The 27987-nt window shown below is 40.6% G+C and overlaps 1 protein-coding gene across 2 annotated transcripts in view; it reads right to left on the bottom strand.

The window, feature by feature from the left end:
• MCOLN3 (mucolipin TRP cation channel 3) overlaps positions 1–23984 on the bottom strand; it is a 31527-nt gene extending 7543 nt beyond the window's left edge. The window contains exons 1-9 of one of the 2 annotated variants that reach the window (XM_023641748.2): positions 23617–23984; positions 20218–20447; positions 16286–16453; positions 10366–10519; positions 8870–8954; positions 8694–8790; positions 3876–3975; positions 487–599; positions 254–403 (exon numbers count right to left, since the gene is read on the bottom strand). In XM_023641748.2, the coding sequence (XP_023497516.1) occupies positions 254–403; positions 487–599; positions 3876–3975; positions 8694–8790; positions 8870–8954; positions 10366–10519; positions 16286–16453; positions 20218–20445 (1095 nt within the window). In that variant the 5' untranslated portion in view covers positions 20446–20447; positions 23617–23984. The remainder of the gene's footprint in view (positions 1–253; positions 404–486; positions 600–3875; positions 3976–8693; positions 8791–8869; positions 8955–10365; positions 10520–16285; positions 16454–20217; positions 20448–23616) is intronic. The other variant, XM_070267402.1, reaches the window with a different exon arrangement.
• Between the last annotated feature and the right edge of the window lie 4003 nt (positions 23985–27987).

The raw sequence follows: 27987 nt of genomic DNA, 5'->3' as shown, positions 1-27987 counted from the left end.
TTCAGATTCAGTAGATCTAACTTGAGGTACCCAAAGGATGCTGATGCAGAAGCTTGTGGATCACACTTTAAAGAACTCTGCCTAAGAGATTTCCTAACTAGATTTAAGAAAATTACTGTTACTGATTTTAAGTTTACTTGCTACAAAATTTGAAAGAAATCATTTACTCTGCAAATTCTCACATTCTGGGAAAAGAAATTACTGCTAGTGTAAATACGACACTAATAATTGACATAAATAGGGAAAATTTTACCTTAGCTTGTATTTCCATTTTCAGAATTGATCCACTGATTGTCAATATGTCACTAATAATAATCATAATGTACCATCCATTGATGAATTCCATTTGATCTGAAACAGAAACTCCCTTCTTATAATGCAGGAGGAAAAAATTGACAAATTCCTTTAGGGAAAAGAAGAGAGGCACAGTGAATTTCTCTGTCAATCAACATGTTCATAGCATTCCTAGAAAGCAACAAGTCCTACCTGCTGAAGCTGAAATCCTCGAATCACAGATCGAATGCATAGGATCATTGAAGCCAAGCATATCAGAATAACAAAGGCATCAAAGATCATCATGTAATGAGTGTTCTTCTGAACTGGAAGAAAAGAGGATTACCTGTTTATGTAGTGGGGCATTAATATGATGACATCTGCTTCTTTTTTTCTTTTCATTTTTAGCCTTATTTATTTTAATTGCTACATTGTATGCCACAGTATAGATGCACAATACTTTATTTATAAGGACAATCCATTTTTTCCCCACTACAAATAATTCTCCACATCCTCTTTGTGCACAGGTGCAAGTGATTCTTTTCTATTTCTTTTCTTTTTTAAAAAAGCTTCAGTGTACGGTTATGTATCCTAGTTGTTAGTTTAGTTCTCTCTATGAGCCGCTGCCACAATGTGACAACTGACAGACAGGTGGTGTTGTTCCACGACCAGGAAATAACCCAGGCCATGGTGGTAGAGCACCAAATCTTAACCACTAGACCACCAGGGCTGGCTCACAAGTGGTTCTTTAGGTGAATGGATATCTAAAGGTGGAATTGTTGAGTTAAGGCATATGCGTATTCCTAAAAAGAGATCCTAAGAAATTACTCTTCAAAAAGATCATGCCAGTTTATGTCCCTACATATATCTCCACATCTTCTCCTTCATTGGATATGAGTAATCTTTCGTTTTTGCCAATCAAAAGAGCAAATCTATCATTCCCAATGATTTGAAATGCCATCTTTATCATGTACCAAATTACTGTATGTATTCAAGTACTATATCTTACCCTTTTGATGTTTTTGTGCGTTTTAATCCTTAAGATAAATATCTCTCTTTTCTGGAATTTTTGCTGGGTATTTTAGCTTGTTTATTTTTCTATATATTCTTTAGGATCAGATTGTCAACTTCAAATAAGAATCCTACCAATAACTTTTTTTTGCGGGGGGAGAAATAATGTTAAATTCATACATTAATTTAGAGAGAATTGACATATTCATGATGTTAAATCTCTTGTCCAAAAACATGTCATGCCTTTCCATTGATTCAAGTCTTCTTTTTACCTCTTTCAGAAGCATTTTCAAGTTTTATATGGATCGTTCACCCTCCTTTTTAGAATAATTTAGATAATTCAACCATTCTTTCCACAGAGACAACAAAGAGAAAAAGTCCTGATAAATGGTCTTCCCATTAGTATTTAAAGAAGGTTAAAAGTCCTTCTTTTAAAAATCACCACAACCATCATTCAAAGATCTTTAATTACAGCTTGTGGTCTTTCGTTCTTCATACAGTTAGCCTCCCTGAATTCCCTATTAAAATATACTTATCTAGGTATAAAATATTTATTAAGCACCCACAATGTGCCAGGAATTTTTCTAGATGCTGAGGATATAGTAGTGAACAAGACAGACAGCCCCCTGGCTTTGTGGAGCTTCTATTCTACTGCAGTGAGACAAGCAAAGAAGTAAACAAGCAAATGAACAAAATACTTTTAGGTAGGAGTAAGTGACGTGAATAAAATAAATCATAATAGCTAACATGTATTGATAGGCCACACATGGTTCTAAACACTTTATACGGATTAATTCATTTGATCCTCAACCCCAGTGAGGTGGGTGTGATTATCCCTACTTTGCAGGTGAGAAAACTGAAGCACAGAAAGGTCACTTGCCCAAGGTTACACAGCCAGTACGTAGCAGAATCAGGATGCAAACCTTTGCAGTCTCCAGCATCTGTCATATTCTATTAGTGGTTCTTGGCATCCCTTGGGAACTTGTTAGAAATGCACATTCTCTGGCCCTACCTTAGACCCACTGAATCAGACCCTGTGTTTTCCTAAGTTCTCCTGGGACACTAACGTTTGAAAACCACTGCTCTACATGAGGGAGGTTGGTGTAGGGGCACGGTGAGAAGAGAGGTTCATCTATATTGCGTAGTAAAGGAAGGCCTCACCAAGGGGGCAGCAGGTTTTAGAGGAGACCTGAGTGCTGAAATAGAGCCATCATGCAGAGTCTGGAGAACCCAAGTGCAAAGTCCTGGCTAGCAGGAGTGCAGCCAGGTGAAGGGACGTGGCAGAGGTCTCAGCATCCTATGCTCTGCTGCAGAGCGTGTCTTTATTTAACAAGTTAGACTGCTCTATACTAATAAAGCACTTACGACTAATTCTGTAATGAAGCATCCCGTTAATATCAGCCAAGGGCATCTCATTATTACACAAATGTCTGAATCTACTTTAGAAAACAACTTATAAACCAAGAAAAAAACATTTGAGAGAAAGCCTATGTGTCAAGCACTTTCACATGCTCTTTTTTTGCCTATTCTGAAGTTCATGGAGAAGTATTACAATGTTTACAGATGACAAAACAGGATTGTGTTTCAAGTAAACAATTTTGTGGTTGAAATAAAATTTTTGATTCAAAAGCCTCATGTATTTGAAGTTACCTATTGTGAAAAGAATACTGGAATAATAAATTTCATTTTATTTACTCTTACTATCTCATTAGTACTTCTGAACTTGGTGAGTTAATCAGTAGGAAACCCTAAAGCAATTATTATCCAAGTGTGGTATGAGTAAGGACCACCTGCACATTCCTAGGCCCCACCCCAGACCTACTGACTGTCTTATGTGAAACTAGGGAGAACTGCCTCGTAGCAAGTACCTGCGATGATTCTCCCACTCACTAAAATCCAAGACCCCCAACCTACTCATTAAGTCAAGCACAACATACCATTATGTTACTTACAACGGACTAGAAAATGAGATACACAAATTCTTTCCAGTCAATTTTCTCCAGATCAGCTCCAAAATTCTCAATGGTACTCAGTCTACACCTGACCTCATGTCCATATTTTAGGAATATACCCTTTCCTTATTTAGTCTACTTTTTTTGACCCAGATAGAAGACAGCTATAATGTGTGGGATGCTTCAGAGTCAAATCCTACTTGACTTCTCCTTGGCTGTATGACCATGGACACTAAGTTTCTCTTCTGAACCTTAGTTTCTTCATATTTAAAAATAGGGATGCAGCCTATCTCAAGGATATTTAAAAATACTAAAATGAGGAAAATGTAGGTGGAAGTACTTATGCAGTAAGCACTCAATAAATATTGGCTTGACTACATGTGATTTTTTGCTGAGGGATGTAAGCATTTTCTTGGTAAGGAGTGGGCCAGTGAGGGCACATGGAGAGGCAGGAAAAGTCATTTCAGTTACTAATAAGTTATGTATTGCCTGGAACATCAGGTATCTACAATTGAATTGATCTACCTGCAGAGAATTAGGGACCTGGGAATGATCCAATCCTTTCATTTGATGCTCTACTTATCCTTGAGACTAGTAATTTAATAAACATTTTGAAAGCTAATAAAATACATCACTTACTTGATCCAGATACATGCCAGTTTTTACATTCTCTCATGGATATCTCATTATCTAACCTTATCTTAATTCTTCCACTATGGGCTTTGTTGTCAAATGTTATCTGTGAAGAACAGGAACACGGTCACAAACATACCTATAGTTTTTGAAGCCGAGATACTTCTATGCATTAATCAGAAAACAGCTCTTTCAAGGTAACAGGAGACCCAGATTCTCTTCCCTGACCTATTACTAACTCTGTTCAACCTTGGAACGTTCTCTTCATTTATCTGTGAAATAAGAAAGTTGAACTTCTCCATCTTTAAAATCCTATGTTTCTAGGACAGTAGTCTAGCCTTGGATGACTTCTAGAACAAGAGAATTTCCCCTTTCTTCCCATTCTCAGCACCTCTAGATGCCCTCCTGACATGAGCAGGAGCCAATTCAACTGTGCTTTTCCCCACATTCCAGCAGGGCCTCAACTGGGGACAGATTTTTAGTGTTACTGCAATTTGTACTAACACAGAGGTTCATTACTTTGGTCTTGAGAGATTTCAGGTGGAGCTTTTTCGATTTTCATTCTGCGCCTAGATTTCTAAGTCACTCTAGAACCATATGTATTACAAAGGATGTGGTCCCAGGGAACCGACAGCCATGTCTTGCTTCAAGGATAACCATTTCCGGACACCTGGCACCAAGCAGGTCAAAGCCATGCCAGAACACCTTCCATAGTCCTTCTACTGTTTTCCCCTTCTAGCTCCCTCCACTTTCCTCACACGGGGAACATAAAGGCAAGGCAAGAAAATTAGTCTGTTTTTTTGTTTTTTTCTTTTTTGGTTTTTGGTTTTTTAGTGCCTCCTCTTTCAAGTCCTAAAGAAAAAAAGTTCTTTTAATTCTGACGTTTATATGAGTTTTACTGAAGCTTCTTCATGTGAGGTAGTCAGATAACACTTCACATATAAGATTTCAAATAAATGTAATGAATCTAGTCACTCTGTTTCTCCTCATATTGGATTGTAGGTTTCTTTCCTTGACAAGCAACAAAGGGCATTGTCAGTGTCTGCCCATCCCCATGCTGCTGGAGGACCCAGCCCACAGCCTCTTGCAAAGAAGATGCTCAGTATTATTTGAATGAGTCAGAAATCCTTGCCAAGGAGAAACCGGGCTTTTCCCACACAAAGAGCCTCGGGCTCTTATAAATAGCAGGTGCTCACTAAATATCTGTTGAGTAAATATACTTTGACTAATGTCAACCACGTCTCAGTTAAGGCTTAGAAGAAGCTGAATTCCTTAAACAAAGAAGACAAAATACTGTATGGGATTAACAACAGATTAAATAATAGAGAAAAGAGATAAGTGAATTTGAAGACATAGCAATAGAAACTATCCAAAATGAAACACAGAGAAAAAAGACTGAAAAATACTACAAAAAAGAGAGTGTTAGTGAGCTGTGGGACAATTTCAAGTGCCTAAATACAAATGTAATTGGAATCTCTGAAATGTAGGGGAAGAGAGAGAAAAAAATTTGAAGAAATAATACTGAGTAAAGGTCAACTATAATGAAAACTATAAACCCACAGAACCAAGATGTTCAATGAACCCCAAACACAAGAAGTATGAAGAAAACTACACCAAGGTATATCACAATCATATAGTTAAAATCAAAGACACAGAGAAAAATTTTAAAGCAGCCAGATGGGGGAAAATATATCCCATACAGAGGATCAAAGGTGAAGACGACAGCAGATTTTTCATCAGAAACAACGTAAGCAGGAAGAACAACATCTTTAAAGTATGAGGGGGAAAAAATCCCTAGAATTATATAACCAGTGAAAGTATCTTTACAAAATGAAGGTAAGGGGCTGGCCCCGTGGCCAAGTGATTAAGTTCACATGCTCCACTTCGGCGGCCCAGGGTTTCGCCAGTTCGTATCCTGGGTGCGGACCTGGCACTGCTCATCAAGCCATGCTGAGGTGGCGTCCCACATGGCACAACCAGAAGGACCTACAACTAGAATATACAACTATGTACTGGGGGGCGTTGGGGAGAAGATGAAAAAAAAAGAAGATTTGGCAACTGATGTTAGCTCAGGTGACAATCTTTAAAAAAAAATGGAGGTAAGATTCTTTTTCAGACATACAAACACTGAAAGAATTCATCACTGGCAGACCTACACTATAAGAAATGTTAAAGGAAGATGTTTAGACACAAGCAAAATGACACCAGTTGGAAACCTGGAGCTACGCAAGGGAATGAAGCATGCTGGAGATGGTAGCTCCATGGGCAAATATATAGACTTTTTTCTTATTATTGAAACTTCTTCAAAAGGTAACTGTTTAAAGCAAAAATAATAGCAATGTATTGTGTGGTTTATAACAGATCTGGAAGTAAATTGTATGACAACAATAACATAAAGGCTAAGATGGGAGAAGCGGAAATACATTGTTGATAGGATCTTATTCTCTACATGCAGTGGTATGACGCCACTGGAAGGCAGACCATAATAAGGTAAACATGTACTATGAACCCCGAACTAATACAGCAAAGAGCTATAGCTAATAAGCTAATACATGAGATAAAATGGAATCCAAAAAACATTCAATTAAACCAAAAGACAGCAGAAAAAGAGAGAAATAATATTAATAATCACATGCAATTTAAATGGTCTAAGCACCCTAATTAAAAGGTAGAGATTGTGAGGTTGGATTAAAAAGCAAGACTCATATGCTGTTTAACAAGAAACTCACTTTAAATATAAGATACAAACAGGTTAATATTAAAAGGATGGAAAAAGGATATACAATGATAACACCAATCAAAAGAAAGCTGGAGTGGTTATATTAACATCAGACAAAGTAAATTTTAGAGAAAGAATATTACTGGGGTAAGGAGTGCCATTTCATAATGATAAGAGAGTCAGTTCATCAAGTGAACACAAGAATCCTGGATATTTATACACCTAATAAAGAGCTTCAAAATACGTGATACAAGAATTTATCAAACTAGTATGGATGAATGCTAATACAGTACTTTTACACTACGAATCCAACTGGGCACACCCAGGAAAAGTTTAATAAACAGCTATTGAATGAATCAAATATTACCAAATACCAGATATTCAGGCAGATCTTTTATATATGTTATCTTCTGTCTTGACAACTTTTCAGGTAGGTGGACATTAATTCTGTTTTATAAATGAGAAAACTGCAGTTCAAACCAATTAAGTAATTTGCCTAAAGTTACACAGCTACTAACTGGTGAGCTGGAATTAAAATCTAGGCTTGTCTGACTCTGAAGTCCCCGCATTTTATATCAGGGGTATACTGTCCTGGTTCATGTTTACTTATGACAATGAAGTTGCACTAATGGTTTTTATTATTAAACTACCCTATAGGATGTAAGTTCTCCCACAGTTCCATGAGATCCACTGCTAAATCCACAAGGCACAGGCGCAGCTTGGGGTGACTCTACAATAATGGTGAAAATGCAACATCTGCATGTGGCTAACAGGCCAGGTGGCTTTCACTACTGTATTGAGTCATTGGAAAGGACCTAGATTTCACAAGTGTTTCATTTATTCATTCAACAAATATTTGAGTCACCTACTATGTTCTTTGAGGGATGAAAAGATTAATGAAACAGTTCCTGCCTTCAAGGAGCTTTCAGTCTAGCAGAATTAATGAAAAACACCCAGAAAATCCTGAAACAAAGGAGAAGGTGCTAAGCCCATAGAAAATACAAAAAGAAAACCTGGGAGTTCAGAGCACAGAACTTATTTCTGAGGAACCACAAAAGGATCCACAAAGGAGGTGTCAGGTGAGCTAAGCCTTCAAGGATTACAAAACTTCTGAAAAGTACCATTTCTCAGTTCAAGAGTGGGGAGGAGAGAAGAGACAAGACTGTGGATAATAGCTCAATTTTTTCAGAATCAAGTAATATTGAAAATTCATAACTGCTGGTTAATATTAAGATCAAAATTTGTAACCTATTTCAAAATAGTCTTATAATTTTAGTGCTTTTTCTGGTTAAATGATATGCATAATTATTACATTATACTATATTCTGAAAGTTTTTTAAACCTCAATCTCTGAAAACTTGATTTCTTACAGCCAATTAGGTGAGTATCGTGACAAAGCTTTTGACATAAACTACTGCTAAAGTAATAGAAAGGTGGATCATATGAAGGCAAGTTGTATCGAATGTTATCCTGCATATGCCCATTCAGCATTGCGTTACTGACTCTGATCCTCTGGCCCTCGAACTCACGGGAGAGGCATCGTGTGCTCTCTAGAGAACATTAATGGCTCCATTTGCAACTGGAATCCAGAGAACATAGAAGTGATAGGGTGGGCAGGCTGAAAGGGGAGGAACTACCCGGAGCGTTCAGAGGCAGCACAAGGAAGGTGCTGTGAGCAATAACCCAAAGGCTGCAAATGTCCATGGGGAGAAAACCCAATAGCAAGAACCCTTGGCAATGACTTTAAGCAAACAGCCACAGACTGCTAAGAGCTGACCATACAGAAGCTAAAAACCTCTGTTCCTTTTGTATTTGAACACCTAGTCTGTGCCAGGCATGTTCTTGGTACTGGAGACACAGCAGTCAACAAGGCAAGGTCCCTGCATCATAGAACTTACACTGAGGTGCAGAAGACAAATAATTAACAAGTAAACAAGTCATTATAACAAAACAGAGCTAGCTGTACCTATGTTTCCCCTATGCACATTCACGTGGAAAGATCCTATATATTTGATCACACCTTAATACAAGTAGATGAAACACATAACTAGATAAAACAATTGTTTCTCCAGACCAGAATCAAATTCCGTCTGGCCCACACTTACCGTCAGGGTAAATTTGTAACAGTCAGGGAGCTCCTGATGACGAATAGTCTGCAGATTAATGGCCTTCAGTTTAAACTGCAGCTTCACCATTACGAGTCTAGAAAACAGACGAGACTTTAGTGCAGTGAAAACACATACACGTGAGCATAAGTTACACTCCCATCTGCGTGCCTCACCTGTGAAAGTCCAGCGTTAAATTGAGTTTATGTTCTTCTAATGTTCCGAGGTGAAAAGATTCATCTGGCTCTACAAAGAAACATTCTGCCACAGAAAGGACCAAAATATAATATGGCACCTAAAGTAAGTAAAACTGCATCTTGAAAGGATAATACATTTAAGACTACATATTCAGATTCCAGTATTTTCCTGAATTAATATTTTATAAGCTAGGCATCCATACTACTTGGTTACAATGATTTGCTTGTTTTTAAGATGTTGTAAAGCAACAAATGTTGTTTTATCAGTGGCTCCAACATTTCTGGAGTGGATAGGGATGGAGAAAGATCTGAACTCTCTCTCGTTTAGTCTTCCATAGAATGCTATCTGCCTTCCCGTCTTTAAACCTAAACTTTGAGTCTCTTCTTTCTTTTTAGTGTTCTAACCATAGGTTTGAAGCACTTGGGGTGCCTAAGACAAAATTTTCTAAGTTTAAAGGATCTATTTTTCTTTAAATATTATGTGTTGATAATTTTTCCTCAATAAGCACTCAAAAGAAAAAAGAAAAAGGAAGACAGTATCTTAGAAGGTTTGCACTAGTTAGTACTGTAATCCTTTACTATCCCTCTCAAAAAAAGTCCTGGTGGATATTGTTAAAAGTATTTGAATACTTGTTTTTTAACTCAACAACCTAAGCTAATGTTTTAGGTACAAATTGCGAATAAAACTTTACTAATAAGAATAAGCTGGGGGCCGGCCTGGTGGCGCAGCAGTTAAGTGCTCACGTTCCGCTTCAGCAGCCCGGGGTTCGCCAGTTCGGATCCCCGGTTCGGACATGACACTGCTTGGCACGCCATGCTGTGGTAGGTATCCCACATATAAAGTAGAGGAAGATGGGCATGGATGTTAGCTCAGGGCCAGTCTTCCTCAGCAAAAAAAGAGGAGGATTGGCAGCAGTTAGCTCAGGGCTAATCTTCCTCAAAAAAAGAAAAAAGCATAAGCTGAGCTATTCTAAGTTCTGGCTCTCATTCTGCCCCCAACTTACCCCTAAAGATACTGAATAGTGAAGTGCTATTAAGGGGAGGGAGTTTTATATACATCAAGAATTTGCAAGCGTAATGTTTCATAAGGACAATATCTGTCTATTTAACGCTTCTCCAGCATGAAAGGCAGTAGAATACAATGGCTTAGAGCACAGAAAGGCTGGGTCAAATTTCAGCACTGCCTCTCACTAGCTCCGTCATGAGTGGATCGCTTCACTTTCTGAGCCATACTTGAGTCTTCTATAAAATGGGCATCATCATAAACTTTGCCTTCTTGGGCTTTTTGGTGTTTGTGTTTTTTCTTTGAAGAACATGAGTTATAGTAAAGTATCTGACACATGATAATTCCTATATAGTTCTTACTATGACCTAATAGCAGAGACTAAATCAATGTTTTTAGAGATGCAATGACTGACTTCACATATAAATCAAGAGGCTAAAACTAGAAGTTCTAACTTATAGAAGAATATCACCATTTTCAATTTTTGGATCAATGTCAAAGGTGTCATTTCCAGGACAGATGTTTCCTTGCTTGTAGAAGTGCTGACAGATTGCCATCGCGGACTGCTCCGTCTCCTTGTTCTCATAAGCATGATTCCCAACTGAGATGTTGCGTAGCTTGAAGTACTTCAACCAAAAAGAGAAACAGAAAATAGGAACACCAGCCAGGGCAGAAGTGAAGCCCTGATTTCCCTCCCTCCCTGCCTTTGAGACTGGCAGGTCCCATCTGCCCTCTAGGTGGCGACATTCATGGTGATCTGCAGAGGAAGTTGTGCACCAGGACAGCAGAGGGCAGAGTTTGGGGTTCAAGTCTCATTTCTGTGACCACGGACAAGTCACAAACTTTCTGAGCTTCTGGTTCCTTATCTGCAAAATAAAGGCTTAAACCACATAATCTCTGAGGTTCTTTTCTCCTTTAAAGAACTGTGTTCAGGAATGGATTTTACATTCAGTGTGAATACAAATTTTCTTCCTCTTTGAACTGCTTTCTGCAAGGTCAGAGTTCTGCTTTACTACCATGATATAGTAGGTGGAACATAATTGTTCCAGGCTAACTAGCAAAACTTCTTCTAGGAAAATTTTTTTTTAATCTTTATCTTTGTATGAATGCAGTGTAGTTACTTTTATAGCAATATTCTCCTGTCCCAGTGAATCCTCTAAATAAAACAAAATGTTAATTTTACAAATGAATTTTATGGTACCTTGGAATAACTGTCAACTTGAATTCTTAATGATTTCTATAGATGGAAGACACAAAACTCAGTGTTTCCGAGCTTGCTATGAACAACATTGTTTGGCACAATTGGTGATACAAAGATAGGGATACTGGCATCTGTCTCTTGGAATGAATTTAGTGGGATGGACACATAAATAAACAACTCTCCTAAAAGATGCATGTGAAACATTCTATAATAAATGAAGGAAATCATTTATAATCTGGGCCTATGGGAGGGATTCTGAGCTGGGCCTTGTCGAGGGCACCAATGAGCAGGATGTTACCAGATCTGATTTTTAGCTCTCAGTCCTCATCTAACTCCACTTCTCCATGGTGTTTGCTGCAGGGGACTCCTTTTTCCTTCATGGAATATTTTTTTCACTCAACTTCTGGGACACTGGTTACTTCTCAGTCTCCTTTGCTGAAGCCTCCTCTTGCCAACCTGTACATCTGGGAGTGCCCTTGGATTCAGTCCTAGCCCTCTTTATCCACATTCTCTGCTTAAATGGTCTCAACCAGTCCCATGTTTTAAACACCATTTAAATGCTGACCACTTCCCAATTTACACTTCCTGACCTCTCCACTGAATTCCATACACAGATAGCAATCTGCCTACATGACTCCTACGGGGTCTAAGAAGAATCCTAAATGTAAACATGCAAACAGAAAAACCGGCTCCTTCGACAATAATTCCCTTCTCAATAAATGACTCCATAAGTCGAGAGCTGTTCAGGCCAAAATTTAGGAATGATCCTTTCGTCTCCTTCCCTCATACTCCACTTCCAGTCCATCAGAAAAATCATGCATTACGTTCAAATTATATCCCCAAACTGACTGTTTCTCGTCACCTTCACTGCTATTGCCCTGGTCTACACCACCAGCATCTCACACCTGAAGAAATTAAGCCTCTTAAGTGGTCTTCCTGCTTCCAATCCACCTCTCACCACAGTCTAGACTCCAAACAGAACTAACTCGAGGACTGTTACAAGGAGTAAGTGAATTAGTGCAGGGAAAGCCCTTAGAACAGGGACACATAAAACACGAACCTGTTCAAGACTCTGTTCTTGCTGTCCTTCTCTCTGGAAGGTTCTTCCTTGAGACAGCCACAGCTGCCTCCCACATTTTTGTCTGCTCTCTGCTCACACTATTCCTGACCACCTCGACTCATTCACTCTGCCTGGCTTTTTTTCACAGTGCTTATAACCAACTGACAGATGATATCCTTGTATACTTCATTACTGCCTGTCTCTTCCTTTTGGAATATGATCCTTGACTTGGTCTATCGATTCAGGGCAGTATCCCTGCACAAAAACAACATGTGAGGGCCAGCCCCGGTGGCCAAGTGGTTAAGTTCAGCACACTCCGCTTCGGTGGCATAGGTTCATTCCCAGGTGCAGGGTTACACCACTTGTCTGTCAGTGGCCCTGCTGCAGAGGCAGCTCACATAAAAAAAGAGGGAGATTGGCAACAGATGTTAGCTCAGGGTGAGTCTTCCTCAGCAAAAAGCAAAAAATAAAAAAAAAAATCTGATACATAACAGATGCTAAATATTTGGGTGAATAAATGATGTTAGCTTTTGCGAATGTACATTACAGTCTCTCCCTTACTGAAGGCCCTCTCATGGTTTCCTGTCTCTCCAAGACTAAACCTTAAAGCTCTTTTCCAGGGCCTATAAAGCCTGGAGAGGCCTAGCCTACCCACACGTGCCTCCTTTGCATTTCCTTAAACATACTAAATGTTTTCAGGCCTCCAGAGGCTTTGCAGTTGCTACCCTTCAGCCTAGAACACTCTTCCCCAGGCTTCAGTCCTCAGAGAGCCCTTTTCTGACCACCCTGAGGTCACTGGGTATTAAGCTACATTATTTTACTTCATTGCAATTATCACTATCTGAAATCAAATGATTTCAGTTAAACTTGTTTAAAATCCATCTCCTCGAATAGAATGTAGGCTCCACAGGGCAAGGAATTCCTCAAGTCCTCTGCTCTAACACTTGCACTTAGAACATAGGAGGCACCGAGGAGGTGCTCAAATATTTGTCAAACTAATGGTGAGGTAAGAAATTAGTATATGGCTCTGCATTCACTAGAGATAATCTATGCACAGTGAGATGGGGAAAGGCTAGGACAGAATATGTGATTACGGCCACAAGCTTTCTGTTAGCACTGGGATTGAGAAAGTGAGCCAGAAATCTATGGGAATGGAAGTAAGCAGCATAAGTTAAATAGCGTAATGGCTGACACGTAGGGGGGAAATAGTATAACGCGGGAGATGTTCATTTTGAGATTTTTGTTTTCTATTCAAGGAAAGAAGTGTATTAAGTCTCTCTAAAACTACTCTGAGCCAAATTGGTAGTTTTATATTGGGGGGCAGGAGGGGGGATAGATAGTCCATTACGTGGAAAAGAAGGTAAAAGATATTAAGTGTGGTAAGGCACCAAGTAGACCAGCCCAGTGTGCCTGGAATGTGGGGTGTATAACGGGAGGTAACGCTGGAAAGGCCAACAGGGGTCAAGAAGGAGAGTCACACCTGTATGGGGCCCTGGAACCTTTCTCAGTGCCCACTATCTCCACAAGAACTACCTAAAGATCTGAACCTCTTGACCACAGAAACTTGAGTGTCTTAAACCTTGTAAGAGCTTGACACACAAAAGATCTGGGGCACAGGGCTGGGGTACCTGTGACCATTATAAGCTATGCCATGGCCAGACTCCCTTGCTGTCCTAAGAAGGCTCTTTGTGGAGGTCTGAGCACCTGCAAGAGCTGGGTGGGCTGGGGCACGTGGCAGAGCCGTGTCCAGCTAAAGGGCAGCACTGAAGCCTGAGCCAGAGGACCTTGGGACATGAATGTGGTGTGGGCCCATGGCTAGAAGGCAGGTGACCTGTGGGACTGACCAATCGGGCACCTAAGTGGCTGTGGCCTCTGTGAGTCTTTAATCGGGCTGGGCAACTGTCCCCTTTTGCCTCTGCAGCCCTGCCTTGAGAGAAGGAGTTTTTCACACAGATTCATGGGTCCAGGTCATCTTATGGGGGACAATAAAAATACACATTAACGGTCCTTACCTGAGTGATGTGGTACCCAGAGTAAAGCAGATTCAAACCCATTGCTCCTTGACTACAGATTGCTTGTTTGTAGTCCTTCTGTGACCACTTGATCCTAACACATAAAATGAGCCTTTTAGGCTCATTCATTCATTCACAAACATCTGAGTGCCTGTATGTACCTTTGCCTTCATGGAATAAACATACCAAAAGCTGTGTCTCTGAACACTGTTTGCACACACACACACACACACACACACACACACACACACACACATATATATATACTGAGGAGTATTATGCAATCACGTCTGTGATTTTAGGTGAATTCTCTAGAAAGCAGCCAAAGAGTAGTAGGGCAGATGGGTGAGGAAGAAAGGAAGCCATCCAGAAGTAGGAATTTAAAGACTACACTTGAGCTTCAAGAGTAAACGATTCCAAGACACTGAGGTCTTTAAATCTAACTGACCAGAAAGATAAACAGGTCTGGGAGCAGATGGGGAGAGAACGTGGACCTGCTTTGGACGGGCTTGTTCTGAGGCGCCGGACAGCTGGCTGGCACACAGCAGTGTGAGCAGCTGTTTCAGAGTCACTTCGCCTTGGTGACGGCTGAGGCTGTGCAGTGGAGGAAATGCTGCAACAAGAGGACAAACCTTTGAGGACTGCCTAAATTTAAGGGGCTGGCGAAAGAAAGGAACCCAGTAAAGATGTCCCGAAAATGATTGAGGAAAGCCAGGATATAGGGCGAAAATAAAATAACTAGGTCTTTGACATTCAAATATATAATCATATATAATAAAGAGAAAGTGGTGCTGTTATAACCAGTGTTGGCTCAGGATGAGCCATAGACATTATCCAGTTAGACCACAGCTTGGGGCTAAACCTTCAGGATAACTAATTAGTCATGGAAATACATCAAAGGGCTGAGAAGGCACTGTCTTATCTGTGAGTTCCCCAGGTGACTATCACTTCAACTATCAAGGGATTTCCTTACAGCAAAAAAAGATCCTTCTTTAATATCAGTCTGTTTCGTCCCTTTTCATTTCTCTGGAATCGTGTCGAATAACCGACCTCATTAACCACAGAAACTGAAGATATTCATGAAAATCGTGATCAAGATACTTTCTACCTTCAGCTAAAAATGCCTGAAAAAATGTCCAAAAAACCTAACTACCAATTTGGTTCAGAGTAGCTTTAGAGACACTTAATATGCTTAAAACAAAAATCTCAAAACTGACTGTCTCCAGCATTATACTATTTTTTCCCTTTGCAAATTGTAGGACATAATTCTCTTTAACAACGTAGGCAGCTGACTTCTATTACTATAGATTTCTGGCCAATTTTCACAATCTGAATGCTAACAGAAAGCTTTGGTATTTATCCTGGCAGTTTACTATCTCACTGTGCATAGATTGTCTCTAGATAATGAAGCCACAATTGTGCTATAATAATTTTTTGAAGAAGGGTTGTCATAATTTTGAAATGTGGTCTGCAAGCTAACCCAGGTTGGAAATATTGACTTCAAAAACACTTTCAATGATACCTACAAAACAAGAGATTTAGGATCTCAGGAAAGAACTGTTTTAGCAAAAACGAACTGATTAGAAACTCAGAATAGGAATTTGACTCATCTGTATGAAAAAGGAGCTTACTCTTTTTTTGGCAGTTAATCAATGTTACAATAAAATCATTGTCATGCATGACACAAAGGCCTTACTATTTTTTAAATGAACTTTCAGGTCTTGGTTACTATATATACTCTGCAAACTTAATATTCTCATTATTTGTTAAGGGCCCCCGAAAGTATAAACTCTGAAGACCTAATGACTACTTACAACCAGGGCCATGGGTAATAATTTTAAATCTTGAGGCTCCCATGCCAAGCCCTAGCTTTGATTCGTCTCATTAAGTCTTTAAAGTTTCTGTCTCTCTGTTACTAAACAAAAGCTTTTCTCAATTTCTAGTTTTGTAAAAGTTTGTTGGCAATATTTTTAAAAAACAATTTTAAAATGGTTTTATACATGTCATTACAGAAATGTCCACCCTTTTACACATGAATGTCGGTTTCTGTTATATACATTGCTAACAATTTTCCAGTCTGTTCTTTCTCCCGAGTAAGGAATGAACGTGCTTGATTTACCTGGTTCACCGCGAAGGTGATCTGGTCGTATACGTCACTTTGTGTGTACACTGCATATGTGTCATCCATGCCGTCCACATAACCTTTCAGGAAGAGGTGTTTGAATGCAATAGTGTTCTCTTCCTTGAAAGTTACCACCATCTGGTTACTTAGCCCAAATGTGACCAGCTTAAAAGAAAAAGTAAGAAGGTGAAAAAGCAATGAAATACAGGTCTCCATATAATGATCAATTTATCTATTCAAAGTCTAATTGATCCCAAATACATTCAACAGAAATTAAACTTTTGGTAGCTGTGAATTAATTTCTTCTTAACGATAAGATGTGTTTCCAGTTTGAACATGAGAGAAAGTGGCTTTGCATGTTTTCAACATTTATTTTCACGTATGATGTCACTTATGACATTGCCTCCACCATTAAAAGCTCTAGGAGTTCACAAAAGCAAAGTCACTTTGGCTAGAGAAATGGGAAGGTTTCCTTAAGGAAATAGTATGATAGAAAGCCTGAAGTATGTGCATCGCTTGGGCAGGGGGCATCTGACGAGCACGGGGGAACGGTGGAGTAGAACTTGGCACTTTGAGGGGCCACGAGGACACCAGCATAACAATCAGAGGAACAGCAGGAAAAAAACGCGAGCAGAAAAAGTGGGGGCAGATGGTACAGGGGCTTGAACAGCATGTGGAAGAGTGTAAAATGAATTCCATGAGACATCAAGAAGGGCACGAAACAGGTACACCACACAATGTAAGAAATACCGTTAGTCTAAGCTCTTCAAACACTATTCCTAGGTCTAATTACCAAAACTGTGACAATAAGACGACAAGTAAAAATATCCTTTCCACTCATCCCTAAATTAAAGAATATTTATAATATATCCTTAATATTCAGGCAAGATTGACCCCAGAGTTTAACGTGAAACTCAGTGGTTCACACACACAAAAGTTGTCTAACTGCACTGCTGACCTATTAACATAAGATCGTTCAATCATACCCCAAACGTTACTGTACTCTGAGTCTCTCTTTCACCTTCTCTTCCCTCCCAAGATGCCTCAATCTCTCTCACTCTTGCTTTTGGTCTCGCTCTCTCATACACAGACACACACACATATGCTGTGAATTTAGAACATACACTCTGATTTAGACCCCAGAGTGAGGCAGGGTGAATTTCATATGGAAAAGGGGAACAACACTGAGCACCTATGTGCCCTACGTTATTCCAGGAATTTTCCTCATACTAATTCCACAGTATAGTTCCTAATATACCCATTTTACAGATGAGTACATAAAGGCTCAGAGAAGTTAAATAATTTTTTAAAGTCACATCACTAGCAAGTGTATAGTAAGAATTTGAACCCAAGTCTAACAGACTCAATCAAGCTCTATCCACCCTACCATGCTAATAATCCAGGCTCAGATCAGGAAAAAAGAGGGAGGAGACAAATTTTTTCCCATCACCTCCCCTTGTGATGTATGCTTTGCACCCTACCCACGTAATCAGTCTCTACCTAACTCAATTCCCATTTCCTAAGAGCCTCTTAAAGCTAAGTATCCTATTTAAATCTCAATAAGATGACAGCTTGATATTTCATGGATTTTACATCTATTGAAGCTGATGACCACAAAGTCTTGGCCAATTCATTCAAATACAGGAGTACCTCCCACAGGCCAGCCCTGAGCTAAGTAGTGAGAATACAATGAGAAGACTACAGGCTCTGCCCTCAAAGCCTAGTGGCAGACAGGAGAACCAATGGCAGAGAAAGAGCTGTGATAATTCAGATCCTGAGCCAGGTAGTGGGAAAAAGGAAACTTTTAGTACGGCGCCTAATGTCACAGACATCCTTCTTTTGCTGCTGCAAGCACAAAAGTCTCCAACTTAACAGAAAGACTACCTTTTTTTTTCCTTGAAAAGAGGAAATCTGTCACCAAATCACCCTCATTTGCTCAATTACAAAGTTGTCTTTATGTATTTTTGCTTGATTTCTCAGATATAAATTAAGGAAACATCACAATTAAGAAATCCTCAGTTCCTTTTGAATCTTAATTAAGTGCCTTTTACTCGCTTATTCCTAACAGGCTTAAACATCTTAAACCATTGGTCAATTTTCCTCTTGATCACCCTAGGAAATCAGGAAGATTAGATGAGCTCCCTAAAAGATTAAGGAGTAATTAAGAACATAAGTTTTAGACGGAATAAATCTGCATTTGAAGCTCACTTCCACTCTTCTTTTCCTGCCTATGACAGGTTATTTTACTCCACTAAGCTTCAGTGTTCTCATCCGTGAAATGGGGGTACCACTACCCACCTCTGATTTGTTTTAAGAATTGAACTTGATGATGCCTGTAACACGTTTAGCCCAAAACACAGCAAACACTCAAGAGGTACCTATCATTCTAAGTAGAAAATATCCACATTCAACTGATATAGGCTTTTCTCCCTACTCATCAGAAACAGTACAGATAAATTTTTCACTATCGTGACACACTGTATTATCATCTGAAAGTTAAGAATTTCAATTCCAACTTGCCAAATATTATACCGAGAATTGAACATCCGTTTTCGTGGTGATAGAGAGAGAGCATTGGCCTCTAATGTCTTGATTCCACCAGTGACTAGCCATGCGGCTTTTTAAAAACTCTATAAACATCAGTTTCTTCTTCTGTAAAATGAAGGATGCTAGTGTTTATCCAATAGGAGTGTTGATGGAATTAAATGAAGTACTGTCCTAGAACAACAGAGTAATCACTCGAATATTGGTTTCCTTAAGACAACATCTAGCATCAGAGAGAGGCAGGAATTCTGCCAACTTCACGTGAGTATAGAGATTGTCTTAGCTTCTAACACTCTTTCTCAATAACATTTTGTTCTCAATAATCAGTTAAGATTAGCAATTTCAGGGCTGGCCCCGTGGCTGAGTGGTTAAGTTCGCACGCTCCGCTGTAGGCGGCCCAGTGTTTTGTTGGTTCGAATCCTGGGCGCGGACATGGCACTGCTCATCAAACCACACTGAGGCAGTGTCCCATATGCCACAACTAGAAGGACCCACAATGAAGAATATACAACTACGTACTGGGGGGCTTTGGGGAGAAAAAGGAAAAAACAAAATTTTTTTTAAAAAAAAGATTAGTAATTTCAGAGTTTTAAAAAAAAAATTCTCCTTGAATAATCAAACATGCATTTTTCCACCAAGTTAAGAAGAGAAAGTATTGATAAAAAATAAACTGATCACATCTATTTTTCCTATTAAAATCTGCTTGCATTTTTGCCCTTTTGCTTTTAACAAGAGATAGTTACTCTCACCAGCAGGAAATCCTATCTTCACAAGAGTAAAGCATAACTAGTGTATATAAAGGATCACAAAATATAGTCTCCCCAAACAATGTTAAGAGAAGTCAAGGAAAGGAAATTCAAAAAGCCCTAAAATGAAGCCTCACATTTCACTACCTAATGCCACTCCTTTTTAGTTAACCTACCTTCTCCTGCTGCAGGTCTGCCATGATTACAGGGCTGTGAGAATCAGGACTTGCTTAACAGAAACCCCTGAAGTTTCCAATGAGGGAGAAATTCCCAGGAAACTAACTAGGAAGAAAAAGAATCCTCTGGTTGGGTAACAGCTTGTTTCCATTTCTGATTTAGAAACCTTCAGCTAAACCTTTCTATTGTAAGCCAAATAATAAAATGTTCTTTTCCTGAAAACTAATTACATGATGTGACTAAAATTATAACTTAATGAAAGATGAGAAGGAAAAAAGTAAGAAGAAATCTCCAAAGTCTTCTTTCACAAATATTGAAAAGAGAAGGGTTTAAGATTGTATGTTTCCTTATTCATTGTTCTCTATTATGCATACAGTTTAAAAGTTATTAAAAAACCACTGTCCATAGTCCTCTTTGTTAATGAAAGAGGACTTCACTAAACTCACCATCTGAGATGCTTACCTGAATAGTCACCATTACAATTTTTAGAATTTGTATGCTAAGTTTCCACGGTTTTCTACCTCGAGCCCAGAACTTTTCACAAGGATTCATGAAAAAAAACTTGAGTTTACGCCGCATCTGGTCTTCTAACAGAAGCTTCTCAGAGGGAGTCGTATGCTGGTTACAAGTGCAGGCATTCTCGTCTTCACAGGAGCTGCAGCTACTTATAACAACCTCAAGATTTGACATCTCTAGGGGAAAAAAAATGTTTCCATTCTGTAAGTAAAGGCACAAATCCACATTCTTAGTTATAGCAGGATAGTTGAAGAAGCTGAAACAAAAGGTCTGGTTTCAAATAAGCACCATTGTTCTAAACTGCACTTTAGACATCCACAGATCAATTAGAATGTAACACATCACTTTTCTTTTTGTTTCAGTTACTAAGTCACCCAGTTGAGAGTTACCAAATTCAAGGGCTGCTTCTATCAGTAAAAGATTATATGTGCATATAGAGTATGTATATGCTTTCTGCCTCATTCAGTAATAGATACAGTTAGAGCATGGTGACGTGAAAGGCCAGGGAAGGGTTTCAGAGGGTAGGGGGACCCTGAAATTATGTGCAAAATTTTGTGTATATGTGGATATGGCCATTTTTCCTGGGGAGATACTTAAAGTTTCATCAGAATATCGAAAAAAGTTTAAAAGCACTAAGTCGAAGGTAGCAGATGTGGTGTAGAGAAACAAGATATGATTCTACTGAGCATTAAGTAAGAATGCAAATAAAGCCCTTGCCTAGGGTCTAACACCGAGCGAGCAGCCTCAGTTTCCGTACAGCCCAGCAGACAGATAGCTTCCTAAACAGCCAACAAGGTTCTTAAGGGGCGGTGTGAGCCTCAGGCGACTCGACTGTTCTACAAAGGGAAACGCAGCAGCTGAATTTAAGTCCAAATCCCAATCAGCCATGCCACTTGCATTTGCTTTTCACTGAAGGCCTTATATTTATGTAGCACATTTTACTTTTCAAAGTACTTCATACCTATTATTTGTTTTGTCCCTTTGAAAAGGATGGGGCTGATTTTATTGTCTTCATAGTCAGCTTTTCCAAAATGGCACAGAAGTCACTCCAGAAGCTGGGACCTATCTTGGATTTTCCCTCAGATTAACATTAGTATTATGGAAACCTGTTCAACATAAAATACCCCAGACCACTGGGACCAATACAGTTCTTCCATCGAGACTAGAAAGGCTGGCTCTGTTTGAAATTTTTACAGTAACTTCCAATTGCAGATCAATGGGGGGAAATTGAAACCATATTAATACAATATCTAACAAGTCACTGTTTAGGTACCACGCTGCTTTCCAAGAATAGTACCTCACATTGGGCTCTGACTCAAACATTCTTAGCAAACCCATCATCTCCAAACAATAGACATTGGCTATAAAAGCTAGCCATAGGAAAAGTTTTTAAATGCTTGATTAATGAAAAGATTATTAAGGATGTTGCTGAGTCAATAAAGCATAAAAGATATTTACAATAGCATATGTAATACCTTGAATTAATGAAATGAAACAATTATGAAATAATGAAATGAAATAAATACGACAGAACTTATTAAAGCGTGGCTCAAGGCTGGCCTGGTGGCGCAGCAGTTCAGTTCACACGTTCTGCTTCGGAGGCCCGGATGCGGACAGGGCACCGCTTGGCAAGCCATGCTGTGGCAGACATCCCACATATAAAGTAGAAGAAGATGGGCACAGATGTTAGCTCAGGGCCAGTCTTCCTCAGCAAAAAGAGGAGGATTGGTCGTGGATGTTAGCACAGGGCTAATCTTCCTAAAAAAAAAATTAAAATTAAAAAACCCCACAAATATTAAAAAAATAAAATAAAATAAAGTGTGGCTCATGTATGTGTTAAAATGCCTGTCAAAGCATGAGTACAATAACTCTTAGGTAAAGACATAAGGGAGAGAAAAAAGTTCTCAATCTCTTAGACTTTTCACTCAAGAACGCTTTATTTCCTTCTTCAAAAAGGTATGCTATTTTAACCAGCATTTAAAGAGACTTTATCTATGGGATTTAAATTAAAAATGATTTTTGTTCACTGAAATTCGCATATGAACACCAAGATAATAATGAAGCAGTTACTTATCAAGCACGTTGATGAATTACAAGTTTGAGGTCACATGAAGCCCTTTCTATTTTGGTCAAGGGAAAATTAAACTTTAAACAAAGCAGCCACACACCGTGTAACAGTAACCCACGGGAACAAAGAGAAAACGAGCCAACCACAATTAATTTATTCAACGCATCGCGCCAAGTTGTCCCGGAACCAAGACATTTCATTCACAAGGAATGGCCGCTCAACTCGCTGCAAATGTTAGCTTTACCGCGTCACAGAAGCCCTTCCGAGGTGGCACTTTAAAAATTGCCACCTGTCCAGACCCCCAGCCGCGTAAGGAGTGCTCCCCAGCTCCACGCCCCCACCCCCACCCAGCGGAGCGCCGCGCAGGGTGCAGGGTGCAGGGCCGGGGGAGAGTCTCTCCGAGGTATTAGGCGTGCTCTTAGAATCTACAAACTAACACACAGAGGTTATTTATTCCTGACGAAGAGAGGCTTGATTGGATTGAGGCGCAGAAAATTAGAGGAAACCGGGAAATGTGTGTAAATAGTAAAAGCCTCACAGTCGACAAAAGTAACGCAACTCAGTTTCTTCAGAAGCGCTTTCTCATCAAACACAAAACTTCAGTCTCTTTTTCTTTCTTTTCCTCTTGTTTAAAACAAAACGAGCCTTTAGACTGACTGCGCTCTCAGGATCGGGCGCGGGGAGCCGCGGGGGGCGCTGCGCGGTCACCCGGAGCGCGGCCCGCAGCAGCGCGCCCTCCTCCCAGCCGTGCGCCCCAGCTCCTTAGACGACCCGGGCGGGCGGGGGCTGCTGTCGCCCAGCGCAGGGACCCTGGCTCTGGCTCCCATTTCCATCCGCCCCCCACGCGCCTAATACAGGCACACTCCGAGTCCAGAGAGGCTGGCTGTGCAACTTCCAGACCATCTCGAGCCCCGGCCACACCCAAACGACCGCCCCGTCCCCAGGCCTCTCAAGGCGAGACTCTGGTCCGCCGGCGACTTTCTGCTCTCGGATCCCTGCCTCCCGGCCGCCACAGCTCGGGTCCAGGCTAACCGGGGCGCGGGCACGCCGACCTGGGGGGCACGCCAGGGGCCACCACTGACCTTGCCCGGGCGGCCGCGCGGGCGCTGTGCGGAACTGCTGCAACTCGTGCCCTGCGCCCACCTGTGTCCCTTCCATGGTGCCTTCGGCCTGGGGCCGGACCCTACCGCTCTGTCACCGGCGGCTCGTGACATCTCGGTCCCTCCCTGGGTTCCCACGACACCTGATGCCTGCGGGCAGTGCGGGGCTTGACTCACCTGCGGCCCGAGGCGCGCGGAGGGAGCGCCCAGCAGGGACAACTGGACAAGCCGGGGGAGCAGCGTCAGCGGGCCGGCGGGGGGCGTCAGGTCTTCACAGCTGCAGGGGGCCGCGGCATGTCAGCGCGCCGCTCTAGAAGCCTCTGAGGCTCGGCTCAGTCCAGAGTCCAACGTGATCCCGCGGCCGCGAGTCGCCGCCCGTGGCATCCTCCCTCCTGCGGCCGCTTTAACTCGTGACCCTTCTCCCCATTGCTCTGCTCCCTTCCACGCCCCTTCTGGGGCCTTCTATCAGGATAAGTAGGGTGAAGGAGGCCATCTGCAAGAGCCCAACACTGTCGCGTTCTCTGGGCACCCCATCCCTTTCCAGTCCTCCCTGTCGCCATAAACAACCCGCACAACCTCACTCGCGTTTTCTCCGGTTGCTCGGGTGCTGCCGAGCAGTGAGGTGCAAGTGCGTGGGCTCCAGGCTTCAGACCTGAACAGTGGCCACCCCTCCTGGCCCACTCCTCTCTCGTGGTTACAGACGTGAGGATGGATGTCAGGTGCCCCGCCGCGTGTGGGTGCTCAGGCCTCGCTAGCTGCCGTCCGTTCCTATTTTTGTACACAGGAGAAATCATGAAGTGTAAGACTTTTCAAGTCTGCGCCTTGTACCCTCCCTAGGCCTTCCAGTTTCGCAGAATTGCTATGAGCTTAGTCAACTGTTGACTAGGCTCTTCTCTAGACTGAGTGCTGGGACAGAGAGAGTCCTGGAAAGCTCTTAGAAATGTAACCAGAAACATGTGAGGTAGTGACAAAGCTTCTCTGCTTGACCAAACTTCAGTCAGTCTCCCAAACCTTCTCCCAGGCCTATGTTCCTTGTAAAATCCGATTTTAGCAAGACCCCTGCTAAGTCACTTTAACTAGAACCCCCACCCTCAGTATCTGATCATCTTCAATATCTGATCATCCTCAATTATCTGATGGGGTTCCTCATCCACCACCCTCCCCCAGGTGGTGTCTGATCATCCCGGCCTATTTTCAGCAAGAATCCTGTTAGGTCAGTTTAGCCAGAACTCCCGTTAACCCTGTTGTTTTCTCTTAGTCATTTTCCAGCCACTGATCCTTACCCTGCTCCTGGGCTGTAAATTCGCACTTGCCCATGCTGCATCCAGAGTTAAGCTGCATCTCTCTCCTACTGTCCAATCCCATTGCAGTGGTTCCTATAACTATCCTCATGGTCCTGAATAAAGTCTACCTTACCCCGTCTTTAACAAGTGTCATTGAATATTTTTTCTTTAAGAGTAGATGTCCAACCATAACCTATTTCTTCATGATTTTTTAAAATTAAATCTTAGCTTACTCCTTATCAGGAATAGATCAGGAGCTTTGATTAATCCTAATTACAACCTCTTTGGATATGTTTTAATTGACTTTGATTTTTGATTTTTTTGGTCTATAACAGGTAATTCCTCAAATTATATTAAGAGCTGTCAGGTCTTTTTCAAAACCTTTCTCAAATTCTAAGCCAGTTTGCATGGATAATTTATAAGTGGAAATATCTTTTCTTGCAATGGGGTACAAGAATTGTATGCTATTCATAAACCTGAATCCCAAGTACTATGAACAAGGTAGAGACTCAAAGGTTTAATTGGCACACAACATTCTCAAGTGCAATTTGGAAAATGTCATTTAATCTCTAACGCCTGTATGCCTCCACAGGATTTAACACTTTCTCCTTACCGTAACAGTGAATTCATCATGATGGTTGGGGTTTGAAATGCTTGGTTGTTCAGGAACAATCTGAACTTTGGAGAGGTTTGCAGGATAAATGATGGCCCTCACTTAACCCTAGTTAGAGCTGAGTTAAGTAGACTGGAGAATAGAAAAAGCCAGGTTTGCAGTCAGACAGGTGGGAGCCCACATTCCCTTTTATGCCAGCTACTGACTGACCTTGGGGAATTCCTTAACCTCTCCACCTCCCCATTTCCTTCTGTGTATAATCTGTCTAATAAAAGGAATGGTGAATTTTAATTAATAGGATGCATGTAAAGCACCCATTACTGTGCCTGGCATATTTTATGTGCTTGTAAATATTGATCCTTTTTTATTTTATTTTATTTTTTTGGAAGATCTAAACTAATGAAAAGATCAACCATGTTCATGGATTGCAAGACTCAATAGTGTTAAGGTATCAATTCTTGCCAAGTTCATTCTATAGATTCAACCCAATCTCAATCAAACTTCCAGCAAGCTATTTTGTAGAAATTGACAAGCTGATTCTAAAATTCATGTGGAAATACAAAGAACCTAGAATAACCAAAGCAATTTTTAAAAATAAGGACAAAATTGGAGGACTTACCTTACCTGATTTCAAGACTTATTATAAAGCTATATAAGCAGGACAGTTTGGTATTTGTGAAAAGAAAACTGTGGAATATATAGAGACAATGGAACAGACTAGATCCAATAGATCTAGAAATAGATCCACACATAAATGGTCAATTGATTTTTTTTTTTTAAAGATTGGCCCTAAGCTAACATCTGGTGCCAGTCTTCTTTTTTTCTTTTTCTTTTCTTCTTCTCCCCAAAGCCCCTGAGTACATACTTGCATATCCTAGTGGTAGGTTCTTCTGGCTCTGCTGTGTGGGACGCTGCTTCAGCATGGCCTGATGAGCAGTGCTGGGTCTGCACCGGAGAAACCCTGGGCCGCCGAAGTGGAGCATGCAAACTTAACCACTCAGCCGCCAGGCCAGCCCTGGTCCATAGATTTTTGACAAAGGTGCCAAAACAATTTAAAGGAGAAGATTAGACCGTAACAATCAACATAGTGATATTATTGGCTCAAAGAAATATACTGACATCAAGTCAAAAGGAAGACAGGAAATACTAACATGCAGAGTCAAAGATTAAGGTCAACATTTCTGGAAAGCACGACAGGAGCACATTATAGAGAGAAACAGTTATGATCTAAGTAGTGAGTCTTGTTTGTAATTGTTGTCATTTTATAAGTGTGTGTTCCTGGCCCTGCTGGTGAGTACTTCTTGCAAATAAAATAAACATTAATATGTTTATATACATAGAATACATTGTGCTAGTCCTATGGATAGTATTTCAAGAAACAACAAGCTTTGCAAGCAAAATAACTCCCTAAATTGACGATTTCAACATATTTCTATGTAAAACTCTTGGTCATGCTAGGAGATCCAAATGTTACATTATTTGACTACTACCCAATAGTGTTTACTGTGTTTTCCAGTGTTTGAATATTCACTAATGCATACGGTTCTTTATAAAACAGGCAAAATATCTTCATTGTTAAAAAAGTAAACGAGCTTATGTAAAGCAACGTATGACCTAATGCCCAATCTGATAATGCTTTTAGGCACATTTGAAAACTGAACCGGGGCAAACCCGGTGACACAGTGGTTATGTTCGCACGTTCTGCTTCTTGATGGCCCGGGGTTCACCAGTTCGGATCCCGGGTGTGGACATGGCACTGCTTGGCAAGCCATGCTGTGGCAGGCGTCCTACATATAAGGTAGAGGAAGATGGGCACGGATGTTAGCTCAGGGCCAGTCTTCCTCAGCAAAAAGAGGAGGATTGGCAACAGATGTTAGCTCAGGGCTAATCTTCCTCAAAAAACAAGCAAACAAAAACCAAAAAAACCCTGAACCAACATCAAACACAGAGTAAGAGAAATTTCCCCTTATCTGGAATACTTATCACAAAACGTAGATCCCATCTGCAGGCCGGCGCTGTGGCCAAGTTTGCGTGCTCGGCTGCAGGCGGCCCAGTGTTTTGTCGGTTCGAATCTTGGGCGCGGACATGGCACCGCTCATCTAGCCACGCTGAGGCGGCATCCCACATGCCACAACTAGAAGGACCCACAACTAAGAATATACAACTATGTACCCGGGGAGGGGGAGGAGAAAAAGGAAAATAAATAAATAGAAATCTTTTTAAAAAAATAGATCAAATCTATTGAATAAGGCAATTAATGTTTTGTGTTTTAAATTGTCATTTGAATAATAACTTTTTAAATATTTTTATTTTTAAAAATGATTTTCATTTAGAATTTACTTTGCATTAATGCTTCCTTCTTTTAATGATTTTTATTATGAAATATCTATAGCAGGTAGTAATCATTGCTACATGTAACTGAAATATATAATCTTGTCCAATATGTTGGTTCATAATAATAATAAACTATGCTTTTATTATTATCTCTTTTAAAACAGAAAGAAACCTCTGGAGCTTCTAGTATACCCCTCTTACAGAAAAATGATTTATTGCTTATTATTATGGTGACTTATATTTTAAAAACATGTAAATAGAGTTGGCCTGTGCCCCAGCCGTTAAGTTCACCAGCTCAGCTTCAGCAGCCAAGGGTTT

The sequence above is a fragment of the Equus caballus genome, chromosome 5 (assembly GCF_041296265.1).
Source record: "Equus caballus isolate H_3958 breed thoroughbred chromosome 5, TB-T2T, whole genome shotgun sequence".
Lineage (NCBI taxonomy): Eukaryota > Metazoa > Chordata > Mammalia > Perissodactyla > Equidae > Equus > Equus caballus.
The sequence above is the reverse complement of the archived record's forward strand: the minus strand, read 5'-3'. Positions and strand labels throughout refer to the sequence as shown.